This window comes from Electrophorus electricus, chromosome 11 (genome assembly GCF_041902795.1).
Source record: "Electrophorus electricus isolate QZ-2024a chromosome 11, ASM4190279v1, whole genome shotgun sequence".
Classification (NCBI taxonomy): domain Eukaryota; kingdom Metazoa; phylum Chordata; class Actinopteri; order Gymnotiformes; family Gymnotidae; genus Electrophorus; species Electrophorus electricus.
The window spans coordinates 27,942,501-27,955,000 of NC_137507.1; the positions used below are offsets into that span (position 1 = coordinate 27,942,501).

The 12,500-nt window shown below is 49.4% G+C and overlaps 1 protein-coding gene across 5 annotated transcripts in view; it reads right to left on the reverse strand.

The window, feature by feature from the left end:
* mtcl1 (microtubule crosslinking factor 1) overlaps nucleotides 1-12,500 on the reverse strand; it is a 51,079-nt gene that overhangs the window by 12,554 nt on the left and 26,025 nt on the right. For 3 of the 5 annotated variants that reach the window (XM_081723975.1, XM_081723972.1, XM_081723973.1), the window contains 7 exons: nucleotides 11,810-11,869; nucleotides 9,750-11,120; nucleotides 4,802-5,020; nucleotides 3,000-3,116; nucleotides 2,625-2,840; nucleotides 2,130-2,306; nucleotides 788-955 (listed from right to left, as the gene is read on the reverse strand). In XM_081723975.1, coding sequence (XP_081580101.1) covers nucleotides 788-955; nucleotides 2,130-2,306; nucleotides 2,625-2,840; nucleotides 3,000-3,116; nucleotides 4,802-5,020; nucleotides 9,750-11,120; nucleotides 11,810-11,869 — 2,328 coding nt within the window. The remainder of the gene's footprint in view (nucleotides 1-787; nucleotides 956-2,129; nucleotides 2,307-2,624; nucleotides 2,841-2,999; nucleotides 3,117-4,801; nucleotides 5,021-9,749; nucleotides 11,121-11,809; nucleotides 11,870-12,500) is intronic. The other 2 variants (XM_035528235.2, XM_081723974.1) reach the window with 2 other exon arrangements.

A 12,500-nucleotide genomic window follows, 5' to 3' on the forward strand; every position in this document is an offset into this window, starting at 1 on the left:
AACCAAAGCACCACGCAGAAATCTGATGCATCTGCTCTCTATATAAACAGAAAGTTGACTAGGTGTTCCTAGAACTAAGGGGATTTCACATGAGTGGTTGTATATGGACCCAGGCCTGCTTGCTCTGCAACATCTGTACGTTTGGTGATGTGTAAAAGTTGAAGGGTGTGGCTACATGACTGGAACATTTTTTGTAACATGACTGATTGGTTATTTTTGTAACAAGACTGCTTGGTTATATTTGTAACAAGACTGCTTGGTTATATTTGTAACAAGACTGCTTGGTTATATTTGTAACATGACTGCTTGGTTATTTTTGTAACATGACTACTTTGATTGCATCACTTAGCTTTTCGCGTTTTGTGATGGTGGCGAATGGAGTGCAGTGTTTTCCCTATAGGCTGGAGATAACTTGTTACCAGTATTATACATCAGTATATGTCTAATAAAAGCACTCTGTCATGGGACTGGAGCTCACTTATGCAAATCCACAGAGTTCCCTGGATCCTGTCTTAGTCTAGCAGGTATCCAGGTATCCAACCTCACTCCTGGAGCGTCCAGGCAGTAAACGTATGATCTGACCACCAGTGCAGAGACTCTGTCGCCCACACCTGCCTTTAATATACAGACACTACTGAATGCTTGAGTAACTGGCATGGCCTATACACAACTGTCGTGCTGTGTGTGTGTAGCTGTAGGCCTGTACACAGGTGTGTGTGTGTGTGTGTGTGTGTGTGTGGGGAACTGCATTTCAGCACCCAGGTCTGTGGAGGGGGCGTGGCCGCACCTGCGCGAGGCGACTCCTCATCTCAGCGCGCTGTATCTCCCAGGCCGCTCTCTCATTGGCCAGCGTCTGCTGCAGCTGGCAGCGGCTCTGGGCCTCCTCTCGAAGCTCCGCCCTCAGCTCCTCGAGCAGAGAACGTAGGGCACGCAGGACCCGCCTGCTGTCCTCCACCTGAGAGAGGGAGGGGAGGGGAGGGGAGGGGAGGAGAAAGACTGACAAGAGTTGGGAGAGAGGGAGCCTTCAGAGGAGGTTCCTACTTTCGCCTCCATTAGAATGCGAAAAGCAAGCAATCTGTGCACGTGCGTGGAGGTGTGAGAGCATGCGGGTCTGAGCGCGCGGTGCGTGAAGCAGACGACGTCGGAGTCGCCAGGTCAGTCAGGAGACAGTAACTGACTAATTCCACCGTTGCCGGTATTTTCATTCCCACCAGAGCCTGTACACACACTCACCAAAACTGATGTTCTGCTACACTCCCTCTCTGTCTCGGCCTCTGTAAGTCTATTAGCAAAATGACTGGAAATCTGACCAATGAAATGCATGATTTTCACTAAAGGGGCGGGCCTACAGCAGCCTGAGCCTTCTCTGTGTTCTGAAGAAGGGGTTACGGTTTCATTAGTAAAACCTTGCTGTCTATGTATAAGCAACGGTAGTCAGACAGGCAGCAGCACAGGTGAGACAGACGCTGTGGGGAACCTCTTGGAAAAGCTGCTTTCAACGTTCCCCTTTAATGCAAATCTCACAATCACAATAACGAGGTGTGTCTGACTAACAACTAGTCTGATGCATGCATGCCACTTCTGTTTCATCAACTGCATGAGAAATGCAGTTATACAGACACACACACACACACACATACATACATATATATATATATATATATATACACACACACACACACATACATACATGTCTGAGACATCACAATAAGAGCACGTACAAACAAGACTAAACATCTCTCGCACTGGCAGGACAAACCAGAGCTCTAGAACAAACAGAAATCCAAAGCTGTGCGTTTCAGCTCTGGGATAACAGAGCGCACAGAACATTTCACACCTCCACAGGAACGAGACCATGGAGGCTGAGACACGGAGCTCTCGGGTCGGTGTCAAGCTTCCGGCTTGGCCAATCCATGCTCGCCGGGGACCAGTGTCCCGGGAGAGGCTAGGGAGGCCTTCTCTACCCTGCCTCTACCCTGCTTTTCTCAAAGACACAACGCTGCCCCAGCCAAAGGCCACCACAGGGGGAAAGAAGTAAAAACATTACTTTAAACCCCAAAACCCCAGAGAACCCCATCACACCAGCCCTAAGCCTCTCTAAATTCCCACACAGGATGGTGTGTTTTTACCTGTTTCTGATAATGGAATCTTTCAGGAGATGGTATAAAGGGTCCAGGGTCCGGGACTTTTCCCCATATGGGCTGCAGACACTCCATGTCCTCCTGGTCCGCCCCGCTGTCTCTGTGCTCCTCCCCTCCATCTCCAGGCTCCGCCCCTACTTCTGGAATGCTCTCCAGGTGCTCATACTGGGTGAACCAGGCAACATCGAAGGTGCATTAATGTACAACTGCACTAACGTAAAGGTTATGCAAAATAATTCATAAACAGTTATACTACGAACACTCATGAAGCTTTTAACTGTAAATACGTCATTTCTCTTCGGCTTAATGACAGGGAGCTCTTGGCTTTTTTATGCTTAATGCTGCCATTTTCCAGCAGAGCAAGTTCGAACATTATTAGTCACATTTACTTCCCAGGAACTGAGGGCCCTGTGTAAGGAAGCTGTTATGGTTCGCTCATTTCCTTTCACATTACCATTGGCGGCCATTTTGGCTCAAACTCACAGTGGCCAGCCCCTCGTCGGCCGCGTCGGCCCTGCGGCCGAGCCTCCAGTGCATGAGGATCCAGCGCAGCTTCATGTAGACGATGACGGTGTTCTGGCGGAGGAGCCGAACCTCCTGCTGCAGCTGAGCTCGCTCCTGTGGCCATGACGGCTCGCTCGGCTGCAGACCCTGCAGGTCCAGGCCTTGCCGCGCCTCTGCACGCCTCCTGTCCTCCTCCTGAGAGGAGAAAGAGAGAGAGAGAGAGAGAGAGAGAGAGTGTGAGGGAAAAGAGAAAGCGTGTGGGGGGAGAGAGAGAGTGCCGGTGGGGCATAGGGGTGGGCTGATGTGTGACCTTTCCCAACGCGCCACGGCGTCCTACACAGCGTGGGCCCCTACCTGAGCGACGGAGGCAGGCAAGCTGTCCTGCCCCACCCGCTGTCTCCTCTCGGGGTCAACACAGAGCTGCACCTCCCTGGAAGGGGTGCCCACATCTGGAAGGCCCACGTCCCGAAACTGCTCTCCGTCACAACACAGAAAGACGTGGTCTCAGAACACAACACAGAACACAGTCTCGTCTCCACATCCGTCACCATGGGCACAAACCTTCCTTTCTAACCACTAAAAGGTTCTGCTCTGATGTCTAGGAGTTCACCGGACTTTAACTACTCACTCTCTCCACAGAAATTCCGACATCCTCAGATAAGTAGAAATTCTTCCTTGTACTTCTCTCCAGGCCTTTCCGCTAAAGTAAGCGAAGTGTACACGATCCCGTTCCCCTTTAAAAGGAAGTGAAGTGTGAAGAAAGCGGCAAGTGGCCTCGTTCTTATCCGGCTCTGTAGGGAGCAGGTGTCCTAATAACACCCTCCTGGGTTCCTCGTTGTGATAGGTACGAAGCGGCGGAAACGTGAAGGAGTTCGGTTTCTCTGCGCCGTCCGACCCCACGGCCGCGTAACAACCTCTGCTTTCGCCTGCCGCCAAAAAAAAACGCCTTCCGTGCTTCCTGCCTCTCTCTTTTCCTGCTTTGTAAAAGGCAAAGCGTGCGTTGCCGTGGTTACCCCTCGAGACGTACATAACGTCTCGTTCTGCGACGGGCATGAGAGACATTGAAATGCGTGCGGCACACAGCAGCATGCAGGCAGGTGAAAGGTCACGCGCTACACTCGCTGGGCGCGGCAACGTTACGTTAACTCGCCAGCAGGTCGAATGTCAAAACGCTGCGGACAGAAACGTCCGTAAAGGAGCAGAGACAAATATCTCATGCTGCCATGTCAGATGAGCAGCGTCATTTTGCATTTTCTGCGAGCTTTTGTAACCTTTCGACCTTTCACTGCAGGGCATGACCCTGTTGTTGACAATGCTAATGAAGGTTAAATGAAACCGTGAAGCATTCATGTGGCAGACAGAGGTGTAACACGCACTCCTTCATCTTTGGGCCAGTGCTCCTTCACTGGCGTGACAAACGCCTCGTCGGACACCGCCGTTCACAGGAGGTACAGAGGCACGCTGGTGCCGCTAGCGCAAAGTGCCTACACTGCATGAGAAGCAAATGAACGCCAGCAATGAGAAATCAAAGCGATGTTACATTAGAAGCAGCGACTGTGAATGGAATGACCTCTGGCGTGACCTCTGGATGATGGCATGTGATCATGTGACCAGCAGTCTCACTCTGTGCTTGTTATGAAACAGGTGCTTGGGCTTTTTTTTTTTTTTTTTTTTTTTTTTTTTTGCAGGACGACTTCCGCGTTTATCTTATCTAAGATCTGAAACTGGTAAATTACAGCAATAACTCTATTAGGTCAATTAAAAGTTGTGTATCACAATGTTCTGCTTTATGTTTAAACTGAGGATTATGAAAATCAGATACTTCTGAGATCATTTTGTAATTTAATGTATATTAACTTGACCCAAAGTGATTCGTGTCTATAACTGCTCTGTTCTGAGCTCCTTTTCCTTCAGTGACAGAGAGAAACACAAAGCAATATCCTGTCAGGTTTTCTGCATTTATTCAAACTGTCAAAAAAAAATTGGATAAATAAAACATTCTACTTTCTATTGCTTTCATAAGTCTCGGTTTCTCTTCGTACAGTTCGGTAGCTTGGCATCTTCGGGTCTCATTTTTGGCTCTAAAGAAGACCAACACAGAACGAAAACTCATCAGCGCCATCTGCAGTCTGGAGGGAGACGAACGAGGCACTGACCTCGGGTCTGCCACCGTGGGACCTGGCGTATCTACTGAGTGCAGGGGCTCCCCTGGGCGCGGTGGGTCCCAGGGACTCCGAGCCGGACGGCCAGCTCAGGGACCATTCCAGCTCCTGCCTCCGACCGGACTGTGAGTGAGGGAGAGGGGGGGGCAGGGGAGGGGGACAGGGTTGGGTGGAGACGGGTGGTGTCGAGGGGAAGGAGATGCATGGAGTCGACTGTTGAACGACAAAACAGAGACGACGCAGAGACGACCAGAAGACGACAGAACAGATAAAAAAAAATAACACAACGATAAAAACAACAACAACAACAACAACAACGCCACAAAGGCAGAATTTGATGAGCGAATAAAGAATGGAGCAGAAGGGGGGAAAAGTAAAACCATGACGACAGGCAAAGGGTTGAAGACACAGAGGCGGAGACCGCTAGAGGACGAAGAAGAGCGTGAAAAGGAAAACCAGCTTAAAGATAATGGAGTAGGACAGGGAAGAGAAGAGCGTGAGGATGAGGAGGAAAAGAACCAAGGGCTGAAACACCTGACGGAAACCCAGAGAGAGAGAGAGAGAGAGAGAGAGAGAGAGAGGGAGAGAGAGAGAGAGAGAGAGAGATTGGGAGAGAGAGAGGGAGAGAGGGACAGAGAGAGAGAGGGACAGAGAGATGGAGAGAGAGAGAGAGAGAGAGATGGAGAGAGGGACAGAGAGAGAGAGAGAGAGAGAGAGAGAGAGAGAGAGAGAGAGGGAGAGAGGGACAGAGAGAGAGAGAGAGAGAGGGACAGAGAGAGAGAGAGAGAGAGAGAGAGAGAGGGACAGAGAGAGAGAGAGAGAGAGAGAGAGAGAGAGAGAGAGAGAGAGGGACAGAGAGAGAGAGAGAGAGAGAGAGAGAGAGAGAGAGAGAGAGAGAGAGAGAGAGAGCGAGGGAGGGACAGAGAGAGACAGAGAGAGACAGAGAGAGAGAGAGATCAGGAGAGGAGGAGGGGCCGGGGGAGGGAAAGAACGCAAAACACTTGTTATGAAGCGCATGCAATGAGGGATACGAGTCTAAAAACCAACAACCAAAACTGTGCAGTACGCTAGGAGCTAAAAAGCATGCATGCATCTGTGTGTGTGTGTGTGTGTGTGTGTGTGTGTGTGTGTGTGTGTGTGTGTGTGCGCGTGTGTATGTGTATGTGTATGTGTGTGTGTGTGTGTGTGTATGTGTGTGTGTGTGTCCACCTTAGCCATGCTGTGGAAGCAGCATGCAGGTGAAGTACAATTTTCCGTGAAGAGCCTTAAAGACATTTCAAAGGCCTTGACTGTTTACCAGTGAGCTGCATCTGACGCCTCACTAATGTGCAGCGTGTTGTGGCTTCCTGCTTGATGCAGAGATCGTCTGTAATGGCGTCTGGTTTAGTTTTGTGCCCAAAATGACAGCCACCCAACTTAACCAGCGAGTTCCCGTAAAGAACGCGAGACAAAATGTGAAACTCTGAAGACCTGGACTCACTTTTGGGCAAAAAAAAAAAAAAAAAAAAAAAAGAGTCTGAACTCTGATGCTGAGATGTGTTTCATGAATGAGAAAACAACCATTTCAAATTTCCTAAGCAACATTTTAGGATTTAAGTAAAAAACTTTAAGGAGGTGATGGGGAACCTTTAAATTCCTTCAAGGAAAGCACCTTTTTACTTTATAGTTTCCGTGAGCTGCGCAGACGCACGAGAGGAGAGAACCTCTGGAAAATAATCAATCCCCACCGAAAGTGTGTCAGCGTTTACATCACACGAAACACAGCACACACCCGGATCCCCTATAGCATATACACGGAGACGTGTCCCATATCCCACTGAATGCCTAGCTCTTAAGGGAACATTCCCCTGCCCTAAACTGCTTTTTTTTTTTTAATGGCCACAAACATTTTGGGTGTTTGTCAGTGTTGGTACTGTTTTTGTTGTGTTCTTCTACTCTGTTGTTTTATATACATCTTCCCTCTCTGTAGGACAGCCTCACTGATTAGTTAACTATGCATAATAGCTAACAAAGTCTAAGTAGTCCTCTGAAGTGAGGTTGGTGGTTAACACAAGCTTATACTACAAGATAACACTAAGATAGCACTACATGAACACTACAGTAACACAATAGCACTACGTTAACACCACATTAGCACTACGTTAACACCACATTAGCACTACATGAACACTATGATAGCACTACATGAACACTACGATAGCACTACATGAACACTACGATAGCACTACATGAACACTACGATAGCACTACATTAACATTACTTTAGCACTAAGTTAACAGTACAATAGTACTACAGTAACACTATGTGAACATTGTTAGCACTTCATTAACACTATGATAGCACTAAATTAACACTACTTTAGCACTACGTGAACACTACAATAGCACTACATTCCCAATACGTTAGGACTAAATTAACACTATGATAGTACTACATTAACAATATATTAGCACTACGTTACTGTTCTTTTGATTTAAGTTGCAATTAGGCGACCGACTATCTACACTGTCTGGTTAGCTAGATGTCCTATGCTGTGCAGGTAAAAACTGCACATGTATGTTACAAACCTTAATTTCTATGACATTGGAACGTTATAATCTTTAGAATTTTGAAAATATGCCTCAAAATGGGATATGAATTCCTTCACACCATGAGTTCAGTTCAGCAAATGCATTTATTCTGCTGCTTGTAATTTAGAGCTATGTAGCTAGCTAGTCATTTTTTTTCTCAGAACATCATTGATTTTGGATCACACTTTACTTATTAATGAAGCACATTAGGAGAGAACACCGATTTCATACACAGACACGTGAGCCTTAAAGGAAAGGATATGTTACAAGCTACTTTCCTAAATGTCAATTGAGTCCCACTCGGGAAAATGTGCCTGTTCATTATGGCACCCTACTGAAGCAAAGCGGTGGCACTCAGTGGTCATCTTTGGGGATTTCACCAACCCTCCCACACTTGACAGGTTGTGAAATACAAAATGTAAAAAATTATTTTAAAATGTAACCAGAGGAACGTGGATGAATATAATGGAATAAAAATACATTTTTGACCTCACAAATGTACTCGAGTAAGTATTGAGTACCCTATTTTAAAACAACTCTTAAAAGTACAATTTGTTCAAAAAGTTAAATACATGTAACAGAGTAAATGTGCTAGTTTTTGAGAACTACCTTTTGAGTGCTAGTTTTTAGAACTACCTTTTGAGTGTTAGTTTTTGAGCACTACCTTTTGAGCGCTACCTTTTGAGCGCTAGTTTTTGAGCGCTACCTTTTGAGTGCTAGTTTTTGAGCGCTAGTTTTTGAGCACTACCTTTTGAGGGCTTCCTTTGAACACTACCTTTTGAGCGCTAGTTTTTGAGCGCTAGTTTTTGAGCGCTAGTTTTTGAGCACTACCTTTTGAGGGCTTCCTTTGAACACTACCTTTTGAGCGCTAGTTTTTGAGCGCTAGTTTTTGAGCGCTAGTTTTTGAGCACTACCTTTTGAGGGCTTCCTTTGAACACTACCTTTTGAGCGCTAGTTTTTGAGCGCTAGTTTTTGAGCGCTAGTTTTTGAGCACTACCTTTTGAGGGCTTCCTTTGAACACTACCTTTTGAGCGCTAGTTTTTGAGCGCTAGTTTTTGAGCGCTAGTTTTTGAGCACTACCTTTTGAGGGCTTCCTTTGAACACTACCTTTTGAGTGCTAGTTTTTGAGCACTACCTTTTGAGTGCTAGCTTTTGAGCACTAGCTGTCTCACAGGCTGATCACTTTCAGGTTGTTCTAGTGCACTGACTCACATAAGCTGCCGTGAGACAGGCAACAGTTGGAATCGCCTTATCTTGGACAGGACCTAGGCCCAGCGGGTCAGCAAGTAGTTACAGGTGGGAGAAGTGAGGCAGGTGTAGAGACAGAGGTGGGTGGAGGTATGGGGAAGGTGGTTTGTGGGTTAGGGAATGAGGAACACAGGCTTGTTGGGTCTGGGTTTGGCTGTGTTGTGTGAAGTTGTAGGTTACTGGTCCATGTAATAGTCTACCAAACATTTATGTTAACTGGCTCTGGTGACCTACTAAAGCAGATTGCTCTGTGTGTGTGTGTGTGTGTGTGTGTGTGTGTGTGTGTGTGTGTGTGTGTGTGTGTGTGTGTGTGTGTATGTATGTATGTATGTATGTATGTATCTGTGTCTGTGTGTGTGTGTGTGTGTGTGTGGCCCTATGGGACCGTGTCAATAAGACCCGCTACCACACAGTGACTTTCTGTGCTGTGCTGACAAATTGTTAATACGGTTTATGTTTCATTCATTCAACTGAGGCTGTATTGCAGTATGTCAGTTATATCATAAGTCTGGAAAGGGAACTAACAAGGCCCAAAATACCTTTCTGCATATAAAATGTTTGCGTTTAAGGTAGAGGTGGCCTGCTGACAGGAGAAACGTTGGGATGAGTTCGCAACGAGCACAAGACCACAGACGCTGCCGTGTCGAAAGTCAAACCAACAGAAAAAATGTGATGAGTTTTCCATGACTGAAGCCATGAAAGAGCAGTTTGGGCTGTCTGTCGGTCCGAGAGCAGTTTGCTCGTGTGTACACGCCACTATGTACGTCAGCTTCCAGTCTGCTGTGGTAAAAGTTCACCTTAAATCTGTCATCTAAGCTGAGTGGAAATGCACTGTTTACAGCATTTTTATATAGTGGTGTTTGCTGCTGCTTCTTTATAGGCGTATGCGTCTATCAAGTTGGGGGATATATGCTAACTATAGTATGTGATTAGTTTTGTCTGTTAAATTGTTTTGGTTTCAGTTGAGGACTTTGGTTGCCACGAAGATGAGGCTATCACCACTGAGACGGTCTCACTGGTGCACGTTAGGCTCAGAAATAAGGAAGCGTCAGAAGGTGAACATGACCATGAGCGCCACGTAGGATACTCAGGTGAGCACGAAGGATAGCGTGACATCACCTACCTGGAAGTCTGTCACCAGGTCCCTTCCCAGAGTGCCGATGGGTGAGTCACGGGACATGGAGGTCATGGTGGACAGGAAACTGCTGGACTCGGTGAGGTTGGGCATGGGTGAAAGGTCGTCGCCGTGCTCCCGCAGGCCATCGCCCAGGTGGTCTACTTTCTCCATGAAGGTGTGGAGCTCCGCGCGGAGCACCTGCATGCGGCCGTTGATGACGTCCAGCACCTGGGAGTCGGGTTTGGGTTCGGCCGGGTCTCCATCGCCCCGGAAGTCAGAGCCCAACCCGACGGACTCTGCCCCGGTCGCAACCAGGTGCCCCTCGCAGATCAGGCTGTGCGTGTCCACGACGAGCCGTTCCACCGTTTTCCCGAGCCGCTCCGCCTCCCGTCTGATCGCGACAAGCATCTCGCGGTCCTCCCGCCGGCGCTGCGCCGGCTCCGCCCCCCCGGGCTCGCCGGCGTCTGAAGACTTCCCGCCGCTCCCGAACCCCGAGGTGGCCGTCTTCTCCAAGACGTCCTCGGAGTCGCTCTCGCCGCCCACGGGCCCCTCCCGCTTGGGGTGGAGCGCCAGCGTCCTGCCAGCCTCCTCCTCGTCAGCATCGCTGTCGCGGGGGCTGGCCGAGCGTGGGCCCAGGTGCGCCGCCAGGTCGCGCCGTTGCATGTTGGAGATCAGCACGCGGTTCTCGCACTGCAGCTTCAGCACCTTCCCGCTCAGCTCGTCGATCTGCACCCGGGCCGCCTTCAGCTCTTCCTGCAGAGGTCCCGCCGGCGAGGCCGGGCTCCCCCTGCCCCCTGCCACGCCGGCCCCCTCAGGCCCCTCAGACTCGCCCCCGTCGCCCGTCCCCGGTCCGAACTTGAAGCGGTTCAGCTCGGTGGTCAGCTGCCGGTTGTGGTCCTCCATCTCGGAGACGGAGCGGCGCAGAAGCTCCGCCTCCTCCTCCACAAACTGCAGGTGACGGCGCAGCTCGCCGGCCGACTCGGGCGCATCGGCACTGTACGGTGAGGTGGGCACGCTGGAGAAGGGCTCGCGGCCGAAGCAGTCACGCTCGTACTGGCAGCGCAGGTCCTCGTTCTCCGCCCGCAGGCCCCGGTTCTCCACCTCCAGCTCCACGATCTTGCGGCCCAGGATATTGGCCTCCTCCTCCACCAGCTTGAGGCGCAGGCGCAGCTCGGCCTCCCGCGTGCTGTGCGGCCCCCCGCCCGGCACCTCCGGCAGGGCCGGCGGGCTCTCCACGTCCCCGTAGGTGGAGCGGTACTTCTGCAGCTCCTGTTCCGCCTCGTCCTTCTCCCGGCCCAACTTCGCCATCTTCTTGCGCATCAGCGCTGACTCCTCCTTAGCGAACTGCAGCTGGCAGCGTAGGTCTGCACTGTCCTCCTGCACCCAGAAGCCAGACGCACGTCAGCGCTCCCCAAAAACTTTTCGACTCACGATGCTGTTATTAGATTTGACACTACTGTTAGATTTGAACCATGTTATCATTTATATCTGCCAGTTTGGCGATGGCAGTTTTGCTGTGCTCATGCCCTGATATATACAGACACTTTTCACAGCAACGCCATGTTGAGCCAGTCAGGTGTTGCAATGACTGTCTAGACACACCACTCTAACCACACCACTCCGACCGCACCCAACAACAGGCCAGCCGCAGCACTTTTCTTTACTACTTCATTATTAATGTTTTTTTTTCTTTTTTCTTTAAAACAAATTGAAGGGGAGGGTATGAATTTGGTGGAAGAATAATATTGCTACACTTTTCGCTTTGTAGGTGTTTCTCGTGAGTTCCTAGTGCCAGACAGAACAGACGGCTTAGCGCGATCAGGACGGTGCACGTGTAGCGGCACCATCAGTTGTGAAGCGTTCGTTCACACAGGGGGTTAAGATGTGGCATCATCATTAAAGATGTGCCAGACGAGGCAGCGAGTAGTAAAGCAACGTTGTACCAGAACGCATTTATGTTGTGTGTATGTGTGCAGGAGAGTGTGAGAGTCAGAGAGCAGCAGAGGCTTAAATACGTGGGGGCTCGCGTGTGGGTGGATGGAGATGTGGGTTTTAAAAAAAAATACCTGAGTGAGAGATTTCTTGTCCTTGAAGGTCTCCCTGCCCCCACGTCTCCGCAGTGCCATCTGAGAGGACGAGGAGAAACAAAGACGTGAGACAAGGGGCGAGTGGACTGCCTAACCCCTGGTCCTGACCCTCTGAAAATAGCAGTGCCAGCGAAGGCACTGAAAGCCAGTGGCATAGCGTTACGCGATGACCGCGGCATAGCTTTACGTAATGACAGTGGCATAGCGTTACGTGATGACCGCGGCATAGCGTTACGCGATGACTGTGACAGACGCACAGCTTAGTCTTCTAGCTGTATGACACAAGCATTCAAAGCCATGCAGCATCTTAGGTCATAGGGGCATAGAGGTCACAGGGTCACAGATCGCATGTCTAGATCAGACAGACAAGCATGTAGTTGTTAATTAAAATCCCCTTCCACCATTTCCAGGGTAGGAACCTCCTCTCTTTTGGAGCGAGATGGAGATATATATTTGCGTTTGAAAGGACGCGTTATATTAGCCTTTTCTTTTTTTTTTTGCTTGTGTGGGGGAGGCTTCTGAGAATTAAATCACATGGCTCTCGTTAGCATAAAGCACAGCCCACAGTACATTAGTGCACGGCATCATAAACTGGACTGTAGAACAGGTTTATTTTCGGATGGTCGGTTGTCACGCAGGTGGAGGCCAGGTCTCTGCACTGCGCGTGTCG